This window comes from Equus quagga, chromosome 10 (assembly GCF_021613505.1).
Source record: "Equus quagga isolate Etosha38 chromosome 10, UCLA_HA_Equagga_1.0, whole genome shotgun sequence".
Lineage (NCBI taxonomy): Eukaryota > Metazoa > Chordata > Mammalia > Perissodactyla > Equidae > Equus > Equus quagga.
Window position 1 is genome coordinate 84126283 of NC_060276.1, and position 15632 is coordinate 84141914.

Consider the following 15632-nt stretch of genomic DNA (forward strand, 5'->3'; position numbering starts at 1 on the left):
GTCACATGGCCCTTCTTTTCCCCCTTAACCCCTGCTGTTTGCTAAGGTGTCCTGTTTCTAAAGCACAAAGTTACTCGGAGGCTCAGAGATCCAGCCTCCGTGTGGAACATTTCAAGCGCCCCTGAAGTCCCACCTCCAGCCTGTTGCCTGGCAGCACTTGACACCTGACTTTCTGCTCTGTCCTCTCTTCTGTTGCCTTGGCAACCTGGGCCTCCACCTGACCCTTCTATTTCTTCTGCTGGACACCACTCTGAATTACCATAGAGAATGGGCCGATTCAGGGTGTACGTTTGTTCCCAAGGCAATCAGCCTTCCACTCCTGGCCCTAAGGTTTACCCCTGTCCCACACCCCAATCGTTCCTCAGGTACCTTACATTCTTAAATTACACCCATGGCCCTCTCGACTTCTAAATACTTCCAGCTTCCACCAATGGCCGCAGAGCCGGATCCCACCCTCCCTGGTCCGGCCCCTTTTCTAGGTCGAGTCCAGCTTCCGCCAATCAATGCAGAGCCAAGTTCCACCCCTTTATAACTGGCTGCAGCTCGACCCTGCCCTCCTCGTAGGCATTTAGTTTCCGCCCTCAACGCTACTTCTCCTGTCTGGCAGCTGCCCTGCCCTCCTACCTCTGCTCCGTTCTAAATTGGTCTTTTCTAGCCAATCACTATAGAGTTACCCTGCCCGCCTACGAAGAGCCCTGGCCCGACCCCCTCCCTGCGGGCTGCTACACCTACTTCTATACAAGTCCAGCTTCCGCTGAGCAGCGTGGAGGGCAGCACCGCCCCGTGGCTGTTTTGGCAGCTGTCTAGGAGTCCCTCATCCGCCAATCAGCAGAAAGCTCAGCCACCCACCCCTACCCTCGGAGGCTGGCTGTCTTCCATCTATCCCATATAGGCCAATCAGTGCGAAGCAGGCGCCCCTGAACCGAGTCAATTGCCTATTGTCTATCAGTCTTCCTTGAGCCAATCAGCGCGGAGCACCGGCCGGGCCGAGCACACCCCCTTGGAACCCAGACAGCCGTCTGCGTTCCATCAGTTCCCCTTGGGCCAATCACGGCATAGCTCTGTGGGGCAGGGCCCGCCTCCCCAACCCTAGAAGCCGCGCGGGCGATCCATGGCACTTTGGCCAATCGTCGAGTGGCGGATCGCTAGGCTCCTCCTCCAGGGGCCCACGTGAGTGGTGGGGAAACGCAGGGGCGGCTTCTAGGTGCTGCCGCCGTCGCCGCCGCCGCTGCCACCACCGCCACCGCCGCCGCCGCCTCGGAGCCCGGGCTTGGGGGGCGGTGGGGCCGCGCATGGAGCCCCCGCCCCCCGGAGCTGCCAACATCGCCGCTGCGCTACGCACAGGTGAGCCCGGGGCCTGGAGGGTAGAGGGCCCGGTCCGTGACCCCACGTATCCTTCCCGCCCCCGCGCGAGGGATGTGGCTTGGCCCGTGGCCTGCGGTGTTCGACTTCCCACCGCCGCCACCGCGGCTGGTGGACCTGCCTGTGGTATTGTCCCCTCCCTTCGCCCCTTGTAGTTGATCTGACCGTGGTCTAACCCCCCTTCCTGTTGTATAATGGATCGGTCTGTGTGCTTATATTTCTCCTCACCCCACGTTACAGTGGACTCGTCCATGGTCTTGCCCCCACCCCCACTTATAGGGGACCCGTCTCTGGCCTTGTCTAACTCCTTGACAGTAGGTGCGTCTGAGTGTTTGTATTTCTCCTATCCTCAACTTTCAGGGGCCCGGTCTGTGGCCTTGTTTGTTCCACACCTCCTGTTTCTTGTAGTGGAGCAGTCCGTGGCGTTGGACCCCCCACCCCTCTTTAACAGTGAGTTAATGTGTGAATTTGTATTCCTGTCTCCTCCAGTCCTCCAGTGTATCAGTCCATGGCTTTATCACACACACCCCCATTTTACAGCAAATCAGTCTGCATGGTCAAGCCCTATCCTCCCATTTTTGCACACTGTCACTTCAGTCCTTGGGCTCTTCCCTTCCTGTTGATAATGGGTCACTTTAGTGCTTTTTATCCCCTCATTTTCAGTAGCCCAGTCCTTGGCCTTGGCCCGATCTCCTTTTAATCAGTCCGTGTGATGGCTTTTCTCCTCCTCCACTATTGTGCAGGAGTTAACGTTCTTCTCTGCTCCCCTTGCTGCCAGTACAGAAGATAAGCCTTTACACCCCCACCTTGCTTTGCAGTGGATCTGCTCATTGGCCTTCCTGCTGCCCGTGTGCTTGCATTCCCACCTCCCCAGGTACCCTCCCATGAGTCCAGGGCTTTGTAATCCCTTCTCCAGAAGGGTCAGCCTGTGTGCTTTGATTTTCCATCGCCTTTCCCTGTGGCAGATCAGTCTGTGGCCTTCCCTGCCCCTCTTCCTCCTTCTTAATAGTGGATCAGCCTGTATACTTGTTGAACCCAGGTCTTTTTTACTCTAGAACACACCTCCGTATATGCACTGTTAACAGCTAAGACATTGTGCCTTGCTACAATAAATAGATTAGTGACAATGCCAATAGAAGCTAACATTTATTGAGCACCTACTGTGTACCAGGCAAAGTGCTTTATGTTAATGAGCCCATTTAATCCTCACCACAACCCGATGAGATATGTACTGAGGAAACTTCGGCATAGGGAAGTTGAAAGCCCTACTCTAAGGGGACCCAGTAAGTACCAGGCTAGCTTGCCCCTCAGAACACAGGATAATTTTGGGGGCTCTCCTCTCTCACCTCATCCCATCCCACGTGAGGCCCCTCTCCTTAAAAACCAAATTAGTTCCCATGTCCAAGTTTTGTTTTTGCTGTTCCCTTTGCCTGCAGAGCTGTCTCCGTTCCACACCTTGTCTCAGCACCCATCCACCTCCCATCCCAGCAGCTATGTGACCTTAGTGAGGTCACTGCTTTCTCTCTGCGCCTCTTTCCTCATTTGTAAAATGAGGGAATCAGAACCAGAAGCCCCTCCAGTGTGAATAAAGAATACCCGGGAGTTAATAAGAAGTCAGCTACCCTCCCTGGCCTCCCCTGCTCCACCTCCTCCCCAGCTCTGTTCTGGCCACACTGACCTCTTCACTCATCCTCGAACACCCCGGGCGCCGTCCAGCCTCAGGGCCTTCACAGGCTGTTTTTTCTGCCTGGAACACTACCCCCGAGCTCTGCATGGTTCCTTTCAGGGCTCTGTTCAAATGTCAGCCTGTCCCTTCTCTGCTTGGTTTGTCCCTTTGCGCTTTCTCACAGTGGGACACACTGTGGGGTTCACCGGTTTCTCATCTCTCCCCATTAGAGTGGGAGGCCCATAGGAGCTTACAATTTTGTCTGCCTCTTCACTGCTGTGCCTCCGGCGCCTGAAATTATACTTAGTGTGTAGTATGTGCTCAATAAGAATTTATTGCACGGATGAATGGGAAAAAATATAATTTCAGACAAATCAGGGTTGGGGGGCAGATGGAGATGAAGGGGGCATACGAGAGTGAGTGAAGAGGCTCGTTGGGACTGTTCATTCAACCAGCTTACTGAGCGCCTACTGAATACCAGGCGTTCTTCTAGGTGCTCGGAACATGGGAGGGGACAACACAGAAATTCCTGCCCTTGCCGAACAGACATTTGCTAAAAGCGGGGGAGACGGACTGTATAAATAAAACACATAAGTAAAATTAGATGGTGTGTTAAACAGGTGCTAAGGAGGAAAAATGAAGTCTGGGAGGTAGGAATAGAGTATGGGAGTGGTTGAAATCTTACGCTCAGAGCAGGCCTCACTTGGAAGGTGACTCTTGAATTAAGGCCTGAAGGAGGTCAGGGAGGGAGCCATATGTCCAGGGGAGGAGTGTACCAGGCAGAAGGCACAGCCCATGCAAAGGCCCTGAGATGGGATTGTGCCTGGCGTGTTCAGGGAACATGAAGGAGGCAGTGTGGCTGGAGCAGAGTGGCGGGAGGGCTAGGAGGCAAGGTCAGAGAGGTAATGGGAGCCAGATGGTGTAGACCATGGTGATACATGAGGTCACGGGGAGGGGTTTGGGAAGGGAGAAGGATGACACACTAGCTAATAGCTAACATTTGTTGAGTGTCTCCCATGTGCCGGAGGTACTTTTCTAATTCTTTACATATATTGACATTTAATCCTCACAGAAGCCTTTGAGAGTAGGTGGATTTTGAGGCTATTTTACTTTGAGAGTGAAATATCCCCATTTTGCAGCTACAGAAACAGACCCAGAGAGATTAACTTGCTCAAGTCACACAGCTAGAACAGGGCAGAGGAGTATGAGGCTGAAGACGCAGAGAGAAGAGATTTGCAGGGGCAGACAGGTTATTCGCTGCAGCGGATCACACAGAGGAAGAATCCGCTCTACCTGGGAGACAGTGGAACGTGAGGACTCCATGAGAGAAGTCATCGCATGTGGGAACGGGCAAGAGCGCTGCTGGCAGGGAGAACAGCACGTACACATCCTCTAGACGGGAACCGGATGCACTCAGGGTGCCCATGGTGTAGCATGCCAAGTTCATGCCCACCGCAGAGCCTTTGTACATGCTGTTCCCTCTGCCTGAAGCACCCTTCCCACAGATGTCAGCCTAGCTTGCTGCCTCCTCTCCTTCAGGTCTCTGCTCAAATGTCACTTCATCAGGGAAGCCCTCCCTGCTCACCCTGCATAAAACAGCATCCTTGCCACTCTAGGCTCTTAGCCTCTGTTTCTCTTCATAGAGAGCTGGGGGTAGAAGGTGGCTAGGATCACTACCTGGAGCCAAGCTGCCCGGGTTTGAACCCTGGCTCTGCCACCTTTCAGCTGTGTAACCTTGGGGCAAGTTACTTATCTTCTCTGTACCTCCATTTCCTCATCTGGAAAATAGAAGGGTAATACTAATACCCACCCCGTAGTGCTGGTTCGAGGATTAAATGATTAAAATGGTGTACAGCACACGGTAAGAGCTGTGTGCCTGGTTCCTATTTTTTAAGTTACTGTTATTGTTAATAGCCTACACACAGGTGTCTAACAGGCCTCTGAGACTGACCATCTCCAAAACTGACCTCCTGCTCTCCCCTCAAAAACCTGCCCTCGCACAGTGCTCCCACTGCAGTCCATCCTGGCTCCATCCCACCAGGTGAGCAGGCCGCAGACCTAGAGTCACCCACCACGCCTCTCTTCACCCCCATCCTGTCTGTCAGGGAGTCTGTTCGCTGTGTCTTAAGATTTTATCCAGAAGCCAGCCGCTTCTCACCAGTTCTTCTGCTGCCGCCACCACCCTCCCTTAGACTATTGCAGTGGCCTCTTCAGCCCCTACACCCAGTTCTCACACAGCCAGAGGGATCCTGTTAGAATCCAGTCACGGCCTGTCACCCCTCTGTGCACGGCCCTCTCATGGCTCCTATCTCTCTCAGAGTCAACTGAAGTCCTTACAGGTCCCGAAAAAGCCTCACCCAGCCTGGCCCCTGTCGCCCCTCTGTTATCTCCTGCTGCTTTGCCCTCACTCCCCTGCCGCCAGCCATGCCCGACTTCTTTCCTGTCCTCTGACCTGCCTAGCGCGCTGCAGCCTCAGGGCCTTTCACCCAGGCCTTTTCCTTGGCCTGGCTTGCTGCTCCCCAGGTCGTCGCAAACCTGACTCCTTTACCAGGTTTAGGTCCTTGCTCAAATGTCACCTCCCTGGTGACTACCCTCCCCTGACCACCCTTTCAGAAATAACACCTCCTTCCCTCCTTCATTTTTTTCTGTAGCTCTCATCACTATCCAATGTACTCTTTACTTGTTCATCTTGTTTCTTATCTGTCTTCCCCTCTAAAATGTGAATTGCACCAGAGCAGAGATCTTTGTCTGTTTGGTTCGCTGCTGTATCCCGAACGCCTGGCTCACAGTAGGTACTCAATAAATGCTTGCTAAATGAATGAGATGAAGGGAAAAGAGCACATCTGGGTAAGGCAAATTCCTGGAACTCTTATTTAGGGGCCAAGTAGGCAATGTGATAATACACAAAATGTGAAGCCCTGTGGGCTCGAAGCAAGCCGTTGGATTTCACCTTAACTGATCGGTTCTGTTGCTGCTGGAAGAGGAAGTGGTGAAATTGCCTGTCTTCACCACCAGGAGTCACACTGAACTCTTGGTGCCTCTGAAACAAGCAGGCCTTCGAAATAAACTTAGTGAGGTCTCCGATAACAGGACTCTCATCTGGTCACTTCATGGCCCTGTGGCTTCTATAATTGCGTAAAAGTGTGTCTGCTGAATGAACTTTGAAACAGCTCAGACATAAGAGGATCATACTGGATATGTCATTACAGCTTAAAGAATCAAGCTATAAATAATAGAGGGAGGTTCTCTGAAACCTCCTGCTTGGGAAGACCTTATTCTTAACCCAACAGTCCCAGCCAGTGAACAGTCGATTGAGGAAAGCTCATTCCTTAGGGAGTAGAAAGCTCGTGTTTATTTCCAGTTCGCTCTCAGCGAAGAGAGCAGTCACGGGGGCCCAGGGAAGGTCCTGTTCTCTGTGGGACATGCTGAGGGAGCAGTCGGTGTGGGGGCCAGTTGAGCCTAATGGTTTAAAAGCTCAGACAACCGGAACCTGACTGCCTGGGTCCAAATCCTGGCTCTGCCACTTAGTGCTGTATGGCCTGTAGACATCATTTAGACATTTCCTCTATAAATTAGTGATAATAAGAGTACCTACTTCCCAGAGTTGTGATGAGGGATAAATGAGTTAATACCTATAAAAACAGCAGGACAGGTCTACTTGCCGTTATCCAAAACCCTTGGGATCAGATGTGGTTCAGAATTTCAGATTTTTCAGATTTTAGCAGGGTAACAAGGAGCACATACAGGATGTTACATAACCTCCTTAGTGGGCTCCATAATCGGCCCCGTTTAGATTTCTGTGGGGAAATGTCTCAACAGTCACACCCAGTGAGGATCAGTAAAGACCAGAAAGGGCCTTGTTTCATTTCGAATCAGGTTTTGCTGCCAAAAGAGTTACAAAGAAGCTTTCTGTTTTTAGATCTTTTGGGATTTTGGGATAGCAGATAAGGAATTATGAACAAATTAGAAACTAATATTAAGAGCTTTCATACCCTAGACACATTATATTTAATCTGTACAATAACCCTATGAACTTGGTATTGTTATTATTATCTCTGTTTTACAGATGAGTATGTTATTATCTCTGGTTGACAGCTGGGAAAATTGAGGCATAAAGAGGTTAAAGAATATGCCCAGGGGCACACCGCTAATAAGTAGCAGAACCAGGATTCCAACCCTGGCAGTGTGGCTCGGGAGCCCGGGCGACTGTCCAGGAGGCCACATTGCCTCTCTGAATAGAACAATGCCTGGCATGTATTGAGCACCCAGTCAATGCTAGTTATTGCTGTTCTCAAGAGGGAGAACATACAGGGACATTAACAAGTCCGAGGAGTGCGGGCCGAGGGACGGAAGAGCAGGCATTCAGTTGCAGGAAGGCTTTGTAAAGGCAAGGCCCCTGGGGCTGCGACTTGACCCGGGGGAAGACTTCTAGGCAGAGGAAGGGAGCCCCATGTGGAGTGAACACCCTTTGCGAGGGGCTGGCGGAAGGAACCTCCTGGAAAATTTGATGTTTGATGTGGTAGAAAAGGCAAGTGAAAACGTTCAGGTGAGGGGCATTATACTAGTTCTCTATCCCTGCTGTAGCAAATTATTGCAACCATAGCTGCTTAAAACAACACAACTGAATATCTTACAGTCCCGTGGGTCAGAAGTCCAGCACAGGTCTCCCCAGGATAAAATCCAGCTGTCGGCAGGGCTGCATTCCTTTCTGGAGGCTCCGGGGAGGATCCATTTCCTGCTCATTCTGGTTGTTGGCAGAAGTCAGTTCCTTGAGGTTATAGGGTTGAGGTCCCTGTTTCCTTACTGGCTGTCCACTGAGGGCCATTTCCAGCTTTCAGAGGCCACCACATTCCTGGGCTCAGAGCCCCCTTCTTCCGTCTTCAAAGCCACTCGCAGCAGGTCGAGTCCTCTCATGCTTTGAATCTCTCCTTCCTCTTCTGTCATCGCACCTCTCTGAGCTACCTTTCTGCCTCTTTCTTTTTTTGGTTTTTGATGGAATTGAATTATTTTTTATTTGCTTATTTGGAAATCTGAACAGAAACTGCACCTTTTTCTTTATTGTAGAAACAGTTCTCTGCTTTTATTAAGAGTTCATGTGATTAGATTGAGCTCACCAGGACAGTCCAAAATAATCTCCCCGTCTTAAGGTCCACAACCTTAAATTCATCTGCAAAGTTCCTTTTGCCACGTAACATAATATACTCATAGGTTCCAGAGATTGCGATGTAGACATCTGGGGGAGGGGACGTTACTCTGTCTACCGCAGTCTGCCTTCTGGCCCCCAAAGATTCACATTTGTCCCACAGGCAACATACGTTCACACTATCCTAACATCCCCAAAAGTCTAATCTCATGATAGCAGTCATCCAAAACTGGGCTGAGGAGCTTAGACTTTAGTCCGAGGATGTTTAGGGAATCACGGTGGGGTTTGGGACAGGGGTGGAAGCAAGATGGCAAGAAGTGAATGCTGACCTCTGCCCCGTCCTGTGTCCACAGCCTCTTGGCTCTGAGCCGTCTGCCTCCAGGTAACCCTGGGATGGCGTGAGTGCTTCCCCAGCGATGGACCCCTCTGTGACGCTGTGGCAGTTTCTGCTGCAGCTGCTGAGAGAGCAAGGCAATGGCCACATTATCTCCTGGACCTCACGGGATGGTGGTGAGTTCAAGCTGGTGGATGCCGAGGAGGTGGCCCGGCTGTGGGGGCTGCGCAAGAACAAGACCAACATGAACTATGACAAGCTCAGCCGGGCCTTGCGGTACTACTATGACAAGGTAAGGGAGCTGAGACCAGGGCTGGGAACACAAAACATTTATATCAGTTATTTCATTTTCTTGTCTTAATTACAATAGCTATAACTTTGAAAACAATATTAAAATTTACCCTTTTTTGTGGAGGGGGGAGGATGATTGGCCCTGAGCTAACATCTGTTGCCCATCTTCCTCTTTTTGCTTGAGGAAGACTGTTGCTGAGGTAACATCTCTGCCAGTCTTCCTCTCTTTTGTACGTGGGATGCCACCATAGCGTGGCTTGATGAGCCATGCATGTCATGAAATGAGCCATACGTACCGTGAGCAGTGCATAGATCTGCACCTGGAATCCGAACCTGTGAGCCCCAGGCCACTGAAGCAGAGCGCATGAACTTAACCACTACGCCACTGGGCTGGCCCCCCAAAATTTGCAATTTCTTATCCCATCCTCTAGTACTCTCAGACTAATGTTGGGCTCCCCAAACATTTATCTCAGTTACTTTATTTTCTTGTCATACTGCTTTGCCTAAAACCTTCATAGTAATATTAATACTGACCCCTACTCACCCCACTCTCTGAGATCCCCAGAGTCATACTGTCCTGCCACACCCTGCACAACATTTCATTTTCTTGCCTTATTCCTACAGCCAAGCTTTTGAAAACACTATTAATAATGACTCTTCCTCATTCTGTCCTCAGGAACCCCTGGACCAGTCCTGGGCTCCCCCAGTTATTTCATAATCTGCTCTTATTCCAGAATATTCTTATTCCTAGAAGCAAAACTTCCATGGCAATATTGTATTAACCTTTCCTTACCTCATCCTCTGAGACCCTCAACATTTTTATCACTTCTTTTCTTCTCTTAGTCCTTTAGCTAAGACCTCCAAAGCAACATGTATAGTGCCAGCTGCATACCCCATCCTCTTGGGTTCCCAGAGCAACACTGGTCTACCCCAATATTTATATCAAGTATTTGATTTAATCATCTTATTCCTAAAGCTGAAATTTCCAATCTTCCTGATCTCATCCTCTCAGACTCCCCAGAGCAGCACTGGGCTTCCCCTCCCCCTCAATATTTATACCAACTATTTTATTTTCTTATTTCTTTACCTGAAACTTCCAAAACACTATTAATGAATATCCCTTTTCATTCCTTTTCTGAGAAACACAGACCTACCTTGTGACATATCTGACCAGCATTAGGATGTCCCCAGGGTGCCCTAGTGCCCCCCAGATACCTCTTGTCCCCCAGAACAGCCCTGGACCTAGTAAGGCTGTACACCCTTCATCATTTATAGCATTTATTCCATTTTCATATTTTATTTCTTTAGCTCAAACCTCCAAAACAATATTAATAGTGAGGCTGCCTCACTCTGTGCTCTGAACCACCAGAACATCCCTGAGACCTTCCGACCTATCATGAAAAACCCCAAACATGCTCTGTGACCCACCCAAACCAGCCTTGAGACTCCCCCGGCACCGACACCAGTATTTTCATGTTCTTGTCTGCTTGCTCTCGGTTACTTCGTTTCCTCATTGCCTTAGCTTAAGCTTCCATACAGTATTACTAATGAGGCTCCTCACCCCGACATCCCTAGTAACCTTGCCCTGTTCCACATCTTTGTCAGTGGCTTTAAGTAATCCTCTATATTAATAATACACCACATTCTTCTACATTAATTTAATCTCTTCCAACATTTATATCAATTACTTCATTTTCCTATCTTATTGCATTATCTAGACTCCAAAACTGTGTCCTAGCATCCACCCCCAAGACCCACAGACCCTCTTAGCCCACTGGTTCCTGGAGCAGGAGGAAAACCTGCTCCTGCACCCACTCCCGTAGGTGGGCCCCACCGTGGAGAGGAGCCAGTGGGGGTGGGAGAATGGGACAGATGTGGATGAAGAGTGACAGAGGGAGACTTGGAGGGGGATGGATGGGAAGGAGACAGGGAGGGGAGCCAGAGAAAGGAGAGAAGGGCAGTAGACTAAAGGAAGAATTGTAGACGGGAGAGTAGAGCAGGGCAAGAGACTGGGGAATACAGAGAAAGGAATCGGGATGAGGAAGAAAGAGAGGTAACACTGGAGAAAGAGAGAGGAGGCTCCAGATTGAGAAAGTGGTGGATGAGATGTGAAATGGACTGGGAGGGGAAACATACAGGGAGGCAGCCCTGGAGGCTGGATGGTGTATATGTAAAAAGACAGGAGAGGGGCCCAAGGGAAGAAAGACACTAGGAGACACACCCCTTCACCACCACCCCCATCCACATCCCCCCTCCACCCTGGCCCTTTCTCCTAAGGCCCTCTATCCTGTCTCCTCCCTTCCCAGAACATCATCCGCAAAGTGAGCGGCCAGAAGTTCGTCTACAAGTTCGTGTCTTACCCCGAGGTCGCGGGGTGCTCCACTGAGGACTGCCCGCCCCAGCCTGAGGTGTCTATCACCTCCACTGTGGCAAATGTGGCCCCCGCTGCTATACATGCCATCCCAGGGGACACTACCGGGAAACCAGGCACACCCAAGGGTGCTGGAATGGCAGGCCCAGGTGGCTTGGCACGCAGCAGCCGGAACGAGTACATGCGCTCAGGCCTCTATTCCACCTTCACCATCCAGTCCCTGCAGCCACAGCCACCCCCTCATCCTCGGCCTGCCTCAGTGCTTCCCAACACTGCCCCTGCAGGGGCAGCAGTGCCCCCTGCAGGGAGCAGGAGCACCAGTCCAAGCCCCTTGGAGGCCTGCCTGGAGGCTGAGGAGGCTGGCCTGCCTCTGCAGGTAAGGACTAGAATACGGCAATTCCATCAGAGGGATGTACAGTTCCCAAAGGAGGAGGGGAGCTGGTAGAAGGGATGTAAACGTCCTGTTAAAGGAGATATGGTGGAAGGAGGGCCGCAGAAGTCCCCTTGGAGAAAGGGAAGGGGAAGAGAGCCATGCAAGTACTGAAAAGGAAGAAGGAGATTAAGGGCGCTACAATTAGTAGTACACCCAACGTGTAGTAGGTGTTCTGACCCTATGTGGTTAATGCACGCATTCTCACTTTAACGCTCATCAGAATCACCTGATGGGGCTTTTTAACCCACAGATTGTGGGGCCCACTCCCCGAGTTTCTGATTATGCGGGCCTGGGCCCAAGAATTTGCATTTTAAACTAGTTTCCAGATGAGGCCCGTACTGCTGGTCTATAAAGCAAATTTTTGAGAACTACTGCTTTGATGAATGGGTCTGGTATGCCCTGGAGTCCTGCCCCCATCAGGTGTCTCACCCAGGTCCCGTTCCCGCAGATAGGACCACCTGCCCCAGAAGAAGCCCCACTTCCTTGGCAGTGTCCCATGTTCTGTTGGAGGTCCTGCCCCGATGTGCAGCCATGCCCCCACTACAAAGTCCCTCTTTCCAAGGGAAATCAATGGCTTCGCTACCCCTGCAATCCTTAAGCGCCCTCTCTGTGCCCGCTCTTCTCCCAGGTCATCTTGACCCCGCCTGAGGCCCCGAACCCCAAACCAGAAGAGCTGAATGTGGAGCCCGGGTTGGGCCGGCCACTCCCCCCAGAAGTGAAAGTGGATGGGCCCAAAGAAGAGTTGGAAGCCGCGGTCAGTGGGGGGGTGGGGTTTGTGCCAGAAGCCGCTAAGGCCGGGCCGGAAGTCCCTCCCACGGAGGGTGTGCCGGCCCGGCTGCCCGCGGTCGTTATGGAGACTGCCGCCCCGGTGGTCGGCCTCGCGGCTTCCACAGCTTCCGGCACGGAGATCACCCAGCCTCAGAAGGGCCGGAAGCCCCGGGACCTTGAGCTTCCACTCAGCCCGAGCCTGCTGGGTGGGCCGGGACCCGAACGGACTCCAGGATCGGGAACCGGCTCAGGTCTGCAGGCGCCAGGGCCCGCGCTGACGCCGTCCCTGCTACCTACGCACACATTGGTGAGTGCCTGTGGAGGGGCGGGGCTGGCCACCGGGTCCAATGGGATTGGCGCGGGGCGGGTGAGCGAGGACTTAGGCTGACTGCGAGGGCCAATGTGGTTATCGCTGAGTCCCTGGAGGGCGGGGCCACCGGTTGGGATTGGCTGCGCTGCGGCCCTGGCTTGGAGGGACGGGGCTTGGTTAAAGAAGGCTAGAGCAGTCTCCAGTGCCGAGGGATCGGCTGCCCGGAGGGAGGGCGGGTCTGAGGAGTTTTGTGGGCGGGGACTGAGGCGCCGAGAGGCTTTCTGTGAGAACTGTTTCTGGGTTGGGACGTGGCTTGAGGAACTTGAGCGGGGCTTTTTGGGCTGTGGTTTGCCTAGCGGGTTTCCTGTGAGGTATACACGTGGGACAGTAAGAGTTGGAGGTTGACGCTGAGCTGTTGGGATGGTGACTTGTGAGGTTTGAAAGCGGCATGTGGATGGGGTCTTGTAGGTTGTCTTGCCCAATGAGGCTGGGAGGTGGGCTCTCAGGAGTTGGGCGGGGTTGTCTGTGTAAAGTTGGAGAGCTGTCACAGGCACGGCCTTGGCGTTATGATCTGTGCCTGTGCACTTTGGGGGAGTGACATCGGCAGTCTGCGTGGGAAATCTGCTGGGGCTGGAAGCGAGTTCCTTCTCTTTTCCCACACCTGCCCTCTGCTCATCTGAGCTCCGCCCTCCCCTTCTCCACAGACCCCGGTGCTGCTGACGCCCAGTTCGCTGCCCCCCAGCATTCACTTCTGGAGCACCCTGAGTCCCATTGCACCCCGGAGCCCGGCCAAGCTCTCCTTCCAGGTATTATCTTTTCCTGCCCATCTCGGAGAGGGTGAGAGACCTTGGCATGGCCTCCATCCTTGACCTGTCACTATTTCTGTCCCCAGTTTCCTTCCAGTGGCAGCGCCCAGGTGCACATCCCTTCCATCAGCGTGGATGGCCTTTCAACCCCCGTGGTGCTCTCCCCAGGGCCCCAGAAGCCATGACTACCACCACCACCACCACCACCCCCCTCTTCTGGGGTCACTCCATCCATACCCTGAACTTCTCTCCAGCCAGCCATCTCAAGGAGAAACATAGTTCACGTGACAGACTCGTGCTCCAGTCGTGGTGGGGTGGGGATTCTTAGAAAGAAAGATTTACTAATATCCCTTCCACAGAAAACATACAACTTCTCTCTTCTTGGTCAGTCCCCCAGTGGCCGCCCTTACACGTCTCCTACTGCAGTGGTGGGGACGGTTTATTTATTTATTTTTTGAAGGCCACTGGGAGGAGCCTGGCCCAACCCTTTTTGGGGAGGTGGTGAGGACATCTCCCCCATCTCCACATTTTTTCCCCAAGATGAGACAGTCGGGGTCTGGCTTGAGAAGGACCTTTCTTTATTTATTTCTCAGCCTACCCTCAGGGAGCTGAAGGAGCCCTGTCTCCATTTTGGGATGTGGGTGGAAGAGCTGGCTCATTGTAGTTTATTATTCCTGGCCGTACCCAGGGGTCCAGGAAGAACTTATACTGTTTAACGGTTTGGAGGTCTTGGCCAAGGAAGACTCATGCCCTTGGAATAAGAATTTCCACCTCCCCAGCCTTTCTCTCAGACAGCTTGTCCTTCTTCAACCACCTTTTTGGCCAGGGAGGAATGCTCCTTTGTTCTTCTCCCCCTGAGAAGCCATGCCTGTGTCTGCCAAATTCCTGGGGTCCTGCGTGTTACCTCCCAATGGAGGGTTTTTTTGGGGAGTGGTCCCCGTCTGGGGGGCCCCTCCAGCCAGTACTCCAGGTCTTCCTGTCCCCCACCCCGTGCCATTTTGATAGTATAATCTATTTTTAAACAGGGCTTTTCACTAGGGGAGAGGGGGGCATCTCTTCCTATATCTGAGATGGGGTGGGTGGGAAGGAAGGGATTTTGGGGGGAATCTTCCTGCCGCCCCCAAGTGTTTATTTTTGATACCAAACGTGTATTTTCAGCTCCCTCCCTCCCAGCCCCCCAATTTCCTGCGGGCGGGTACAAAGGGCCCTTTAAGTGTCCCTGGAGTTGGGAGGGAGGAATGGGGGACATAAAGCCTGACCTATCTGAATTCCAGACTGGAGAGGGTGGGTTCAAAGGACTCCTGGGCTCACTGATCCTGTCAGCACTGGTCCAGCCCAGGCCTGGGGACCTAGGGGTTGGCGATTTAGGGGACGGTGCTACACCTGTCTCCACTGTTTGTTTTACTTCCCCAAAAATGGATCTTTTTTTCTAAGAGTCCCAGAGAAGGGGGAATCGTTCCTGTAAATATATATTTTTAAAGGTGATGCTGGAGGCTGCTAGCATTTTTTTCCCTGAAGCTGTTGGGACTAACTGAGTGTGACAGGCGTGTCTTTGTGTGAAAGGCGGTGAAGGTGTGAGGTTGATTGTGAAAGAGCATGATGGCGTGTGGCAGAAACAGTAGTAGAGACTGTAGACTGGTAACCAAGTGTGTGAGAAAGAGAGAAACTGTGGAAAGCTGTGATCACACGTGTATATGTGTGGAACTGTGTGTGAGAGAGTGGAAGTTGTGGCCACTAACTTGACATTGTGTCTACGTGAGAAGTTGTGGCTGTGTGTCAGAAAATCACTGTCAGACTGAATGAATGATTAAGGCAGTGTACAAGAAACTGGTGATGTGTGTGAAATAATGTTTATGAGGAGGCATTGGGGACCGCACATCTGTCACTGTTTGACAGACTGAGTGACCAAAACAATGTGTGTGGGCCTGTATGGGCATGAAAGTGCAGTAGATATTGTCAGGGACTGTGTGGCAGTGAAAAACTTCGCTGTCTGGAAGCACGGGACTCAGTGTTTGGGAGATGGATTGTATTCGAATCTGCTCATGCGTGGCTGTTCTATCAACTAAAGTAATGGGGCGAATGTGTGAGAAGTTGATTGAGAGAAAATGGGTGCCTGAGACACAAGGTAGGAGAATGCGGGATTGTGTA

General features: G+C 52.0%; 1 protein-coding gene across 2 annotated transcripts; it reads left to right on the forward strand.

Annotated features, from left to right (window-relative positions):
- The first annotated feature begins 1185 nt into the window (after positions 1-1185).
- Positions 1186-14969, forward strand: ELK1 (ETS transcription factor ELK1). Of its 2 annotated transcripts, XM_046672993.1 has the most exons (7): positions 1186-1344; positions 1723-1812; positions 8525-8797; positions 11103-11543; positions 12229-12675; positions 13383-13484; positions 13571-14969. In XM_046672993.1, the coding sequence occupies exons 3-7, from the start codon at positions 8588-8590 to the stop codon at positions 13667-13669; spliced, it is 1299 nt and encodes a 432-aa protein (XP_046528949.1). In that variant the 5' UTR covers positions 1186-1344; positions 1723-1812; positions 8525-8587; the 3' UTR covers positions 13670-14969. The 2 variants fall into 2 exon arrangements, with proteins under 2 accessions (XP_046528949.1, XP_046528948.1); XM_046672992.1 differs by lacking the exon at positions 1723-1812.
- The last annotated feature ends 663 nt before the right edge of the window (positions 14970-15632 follow it).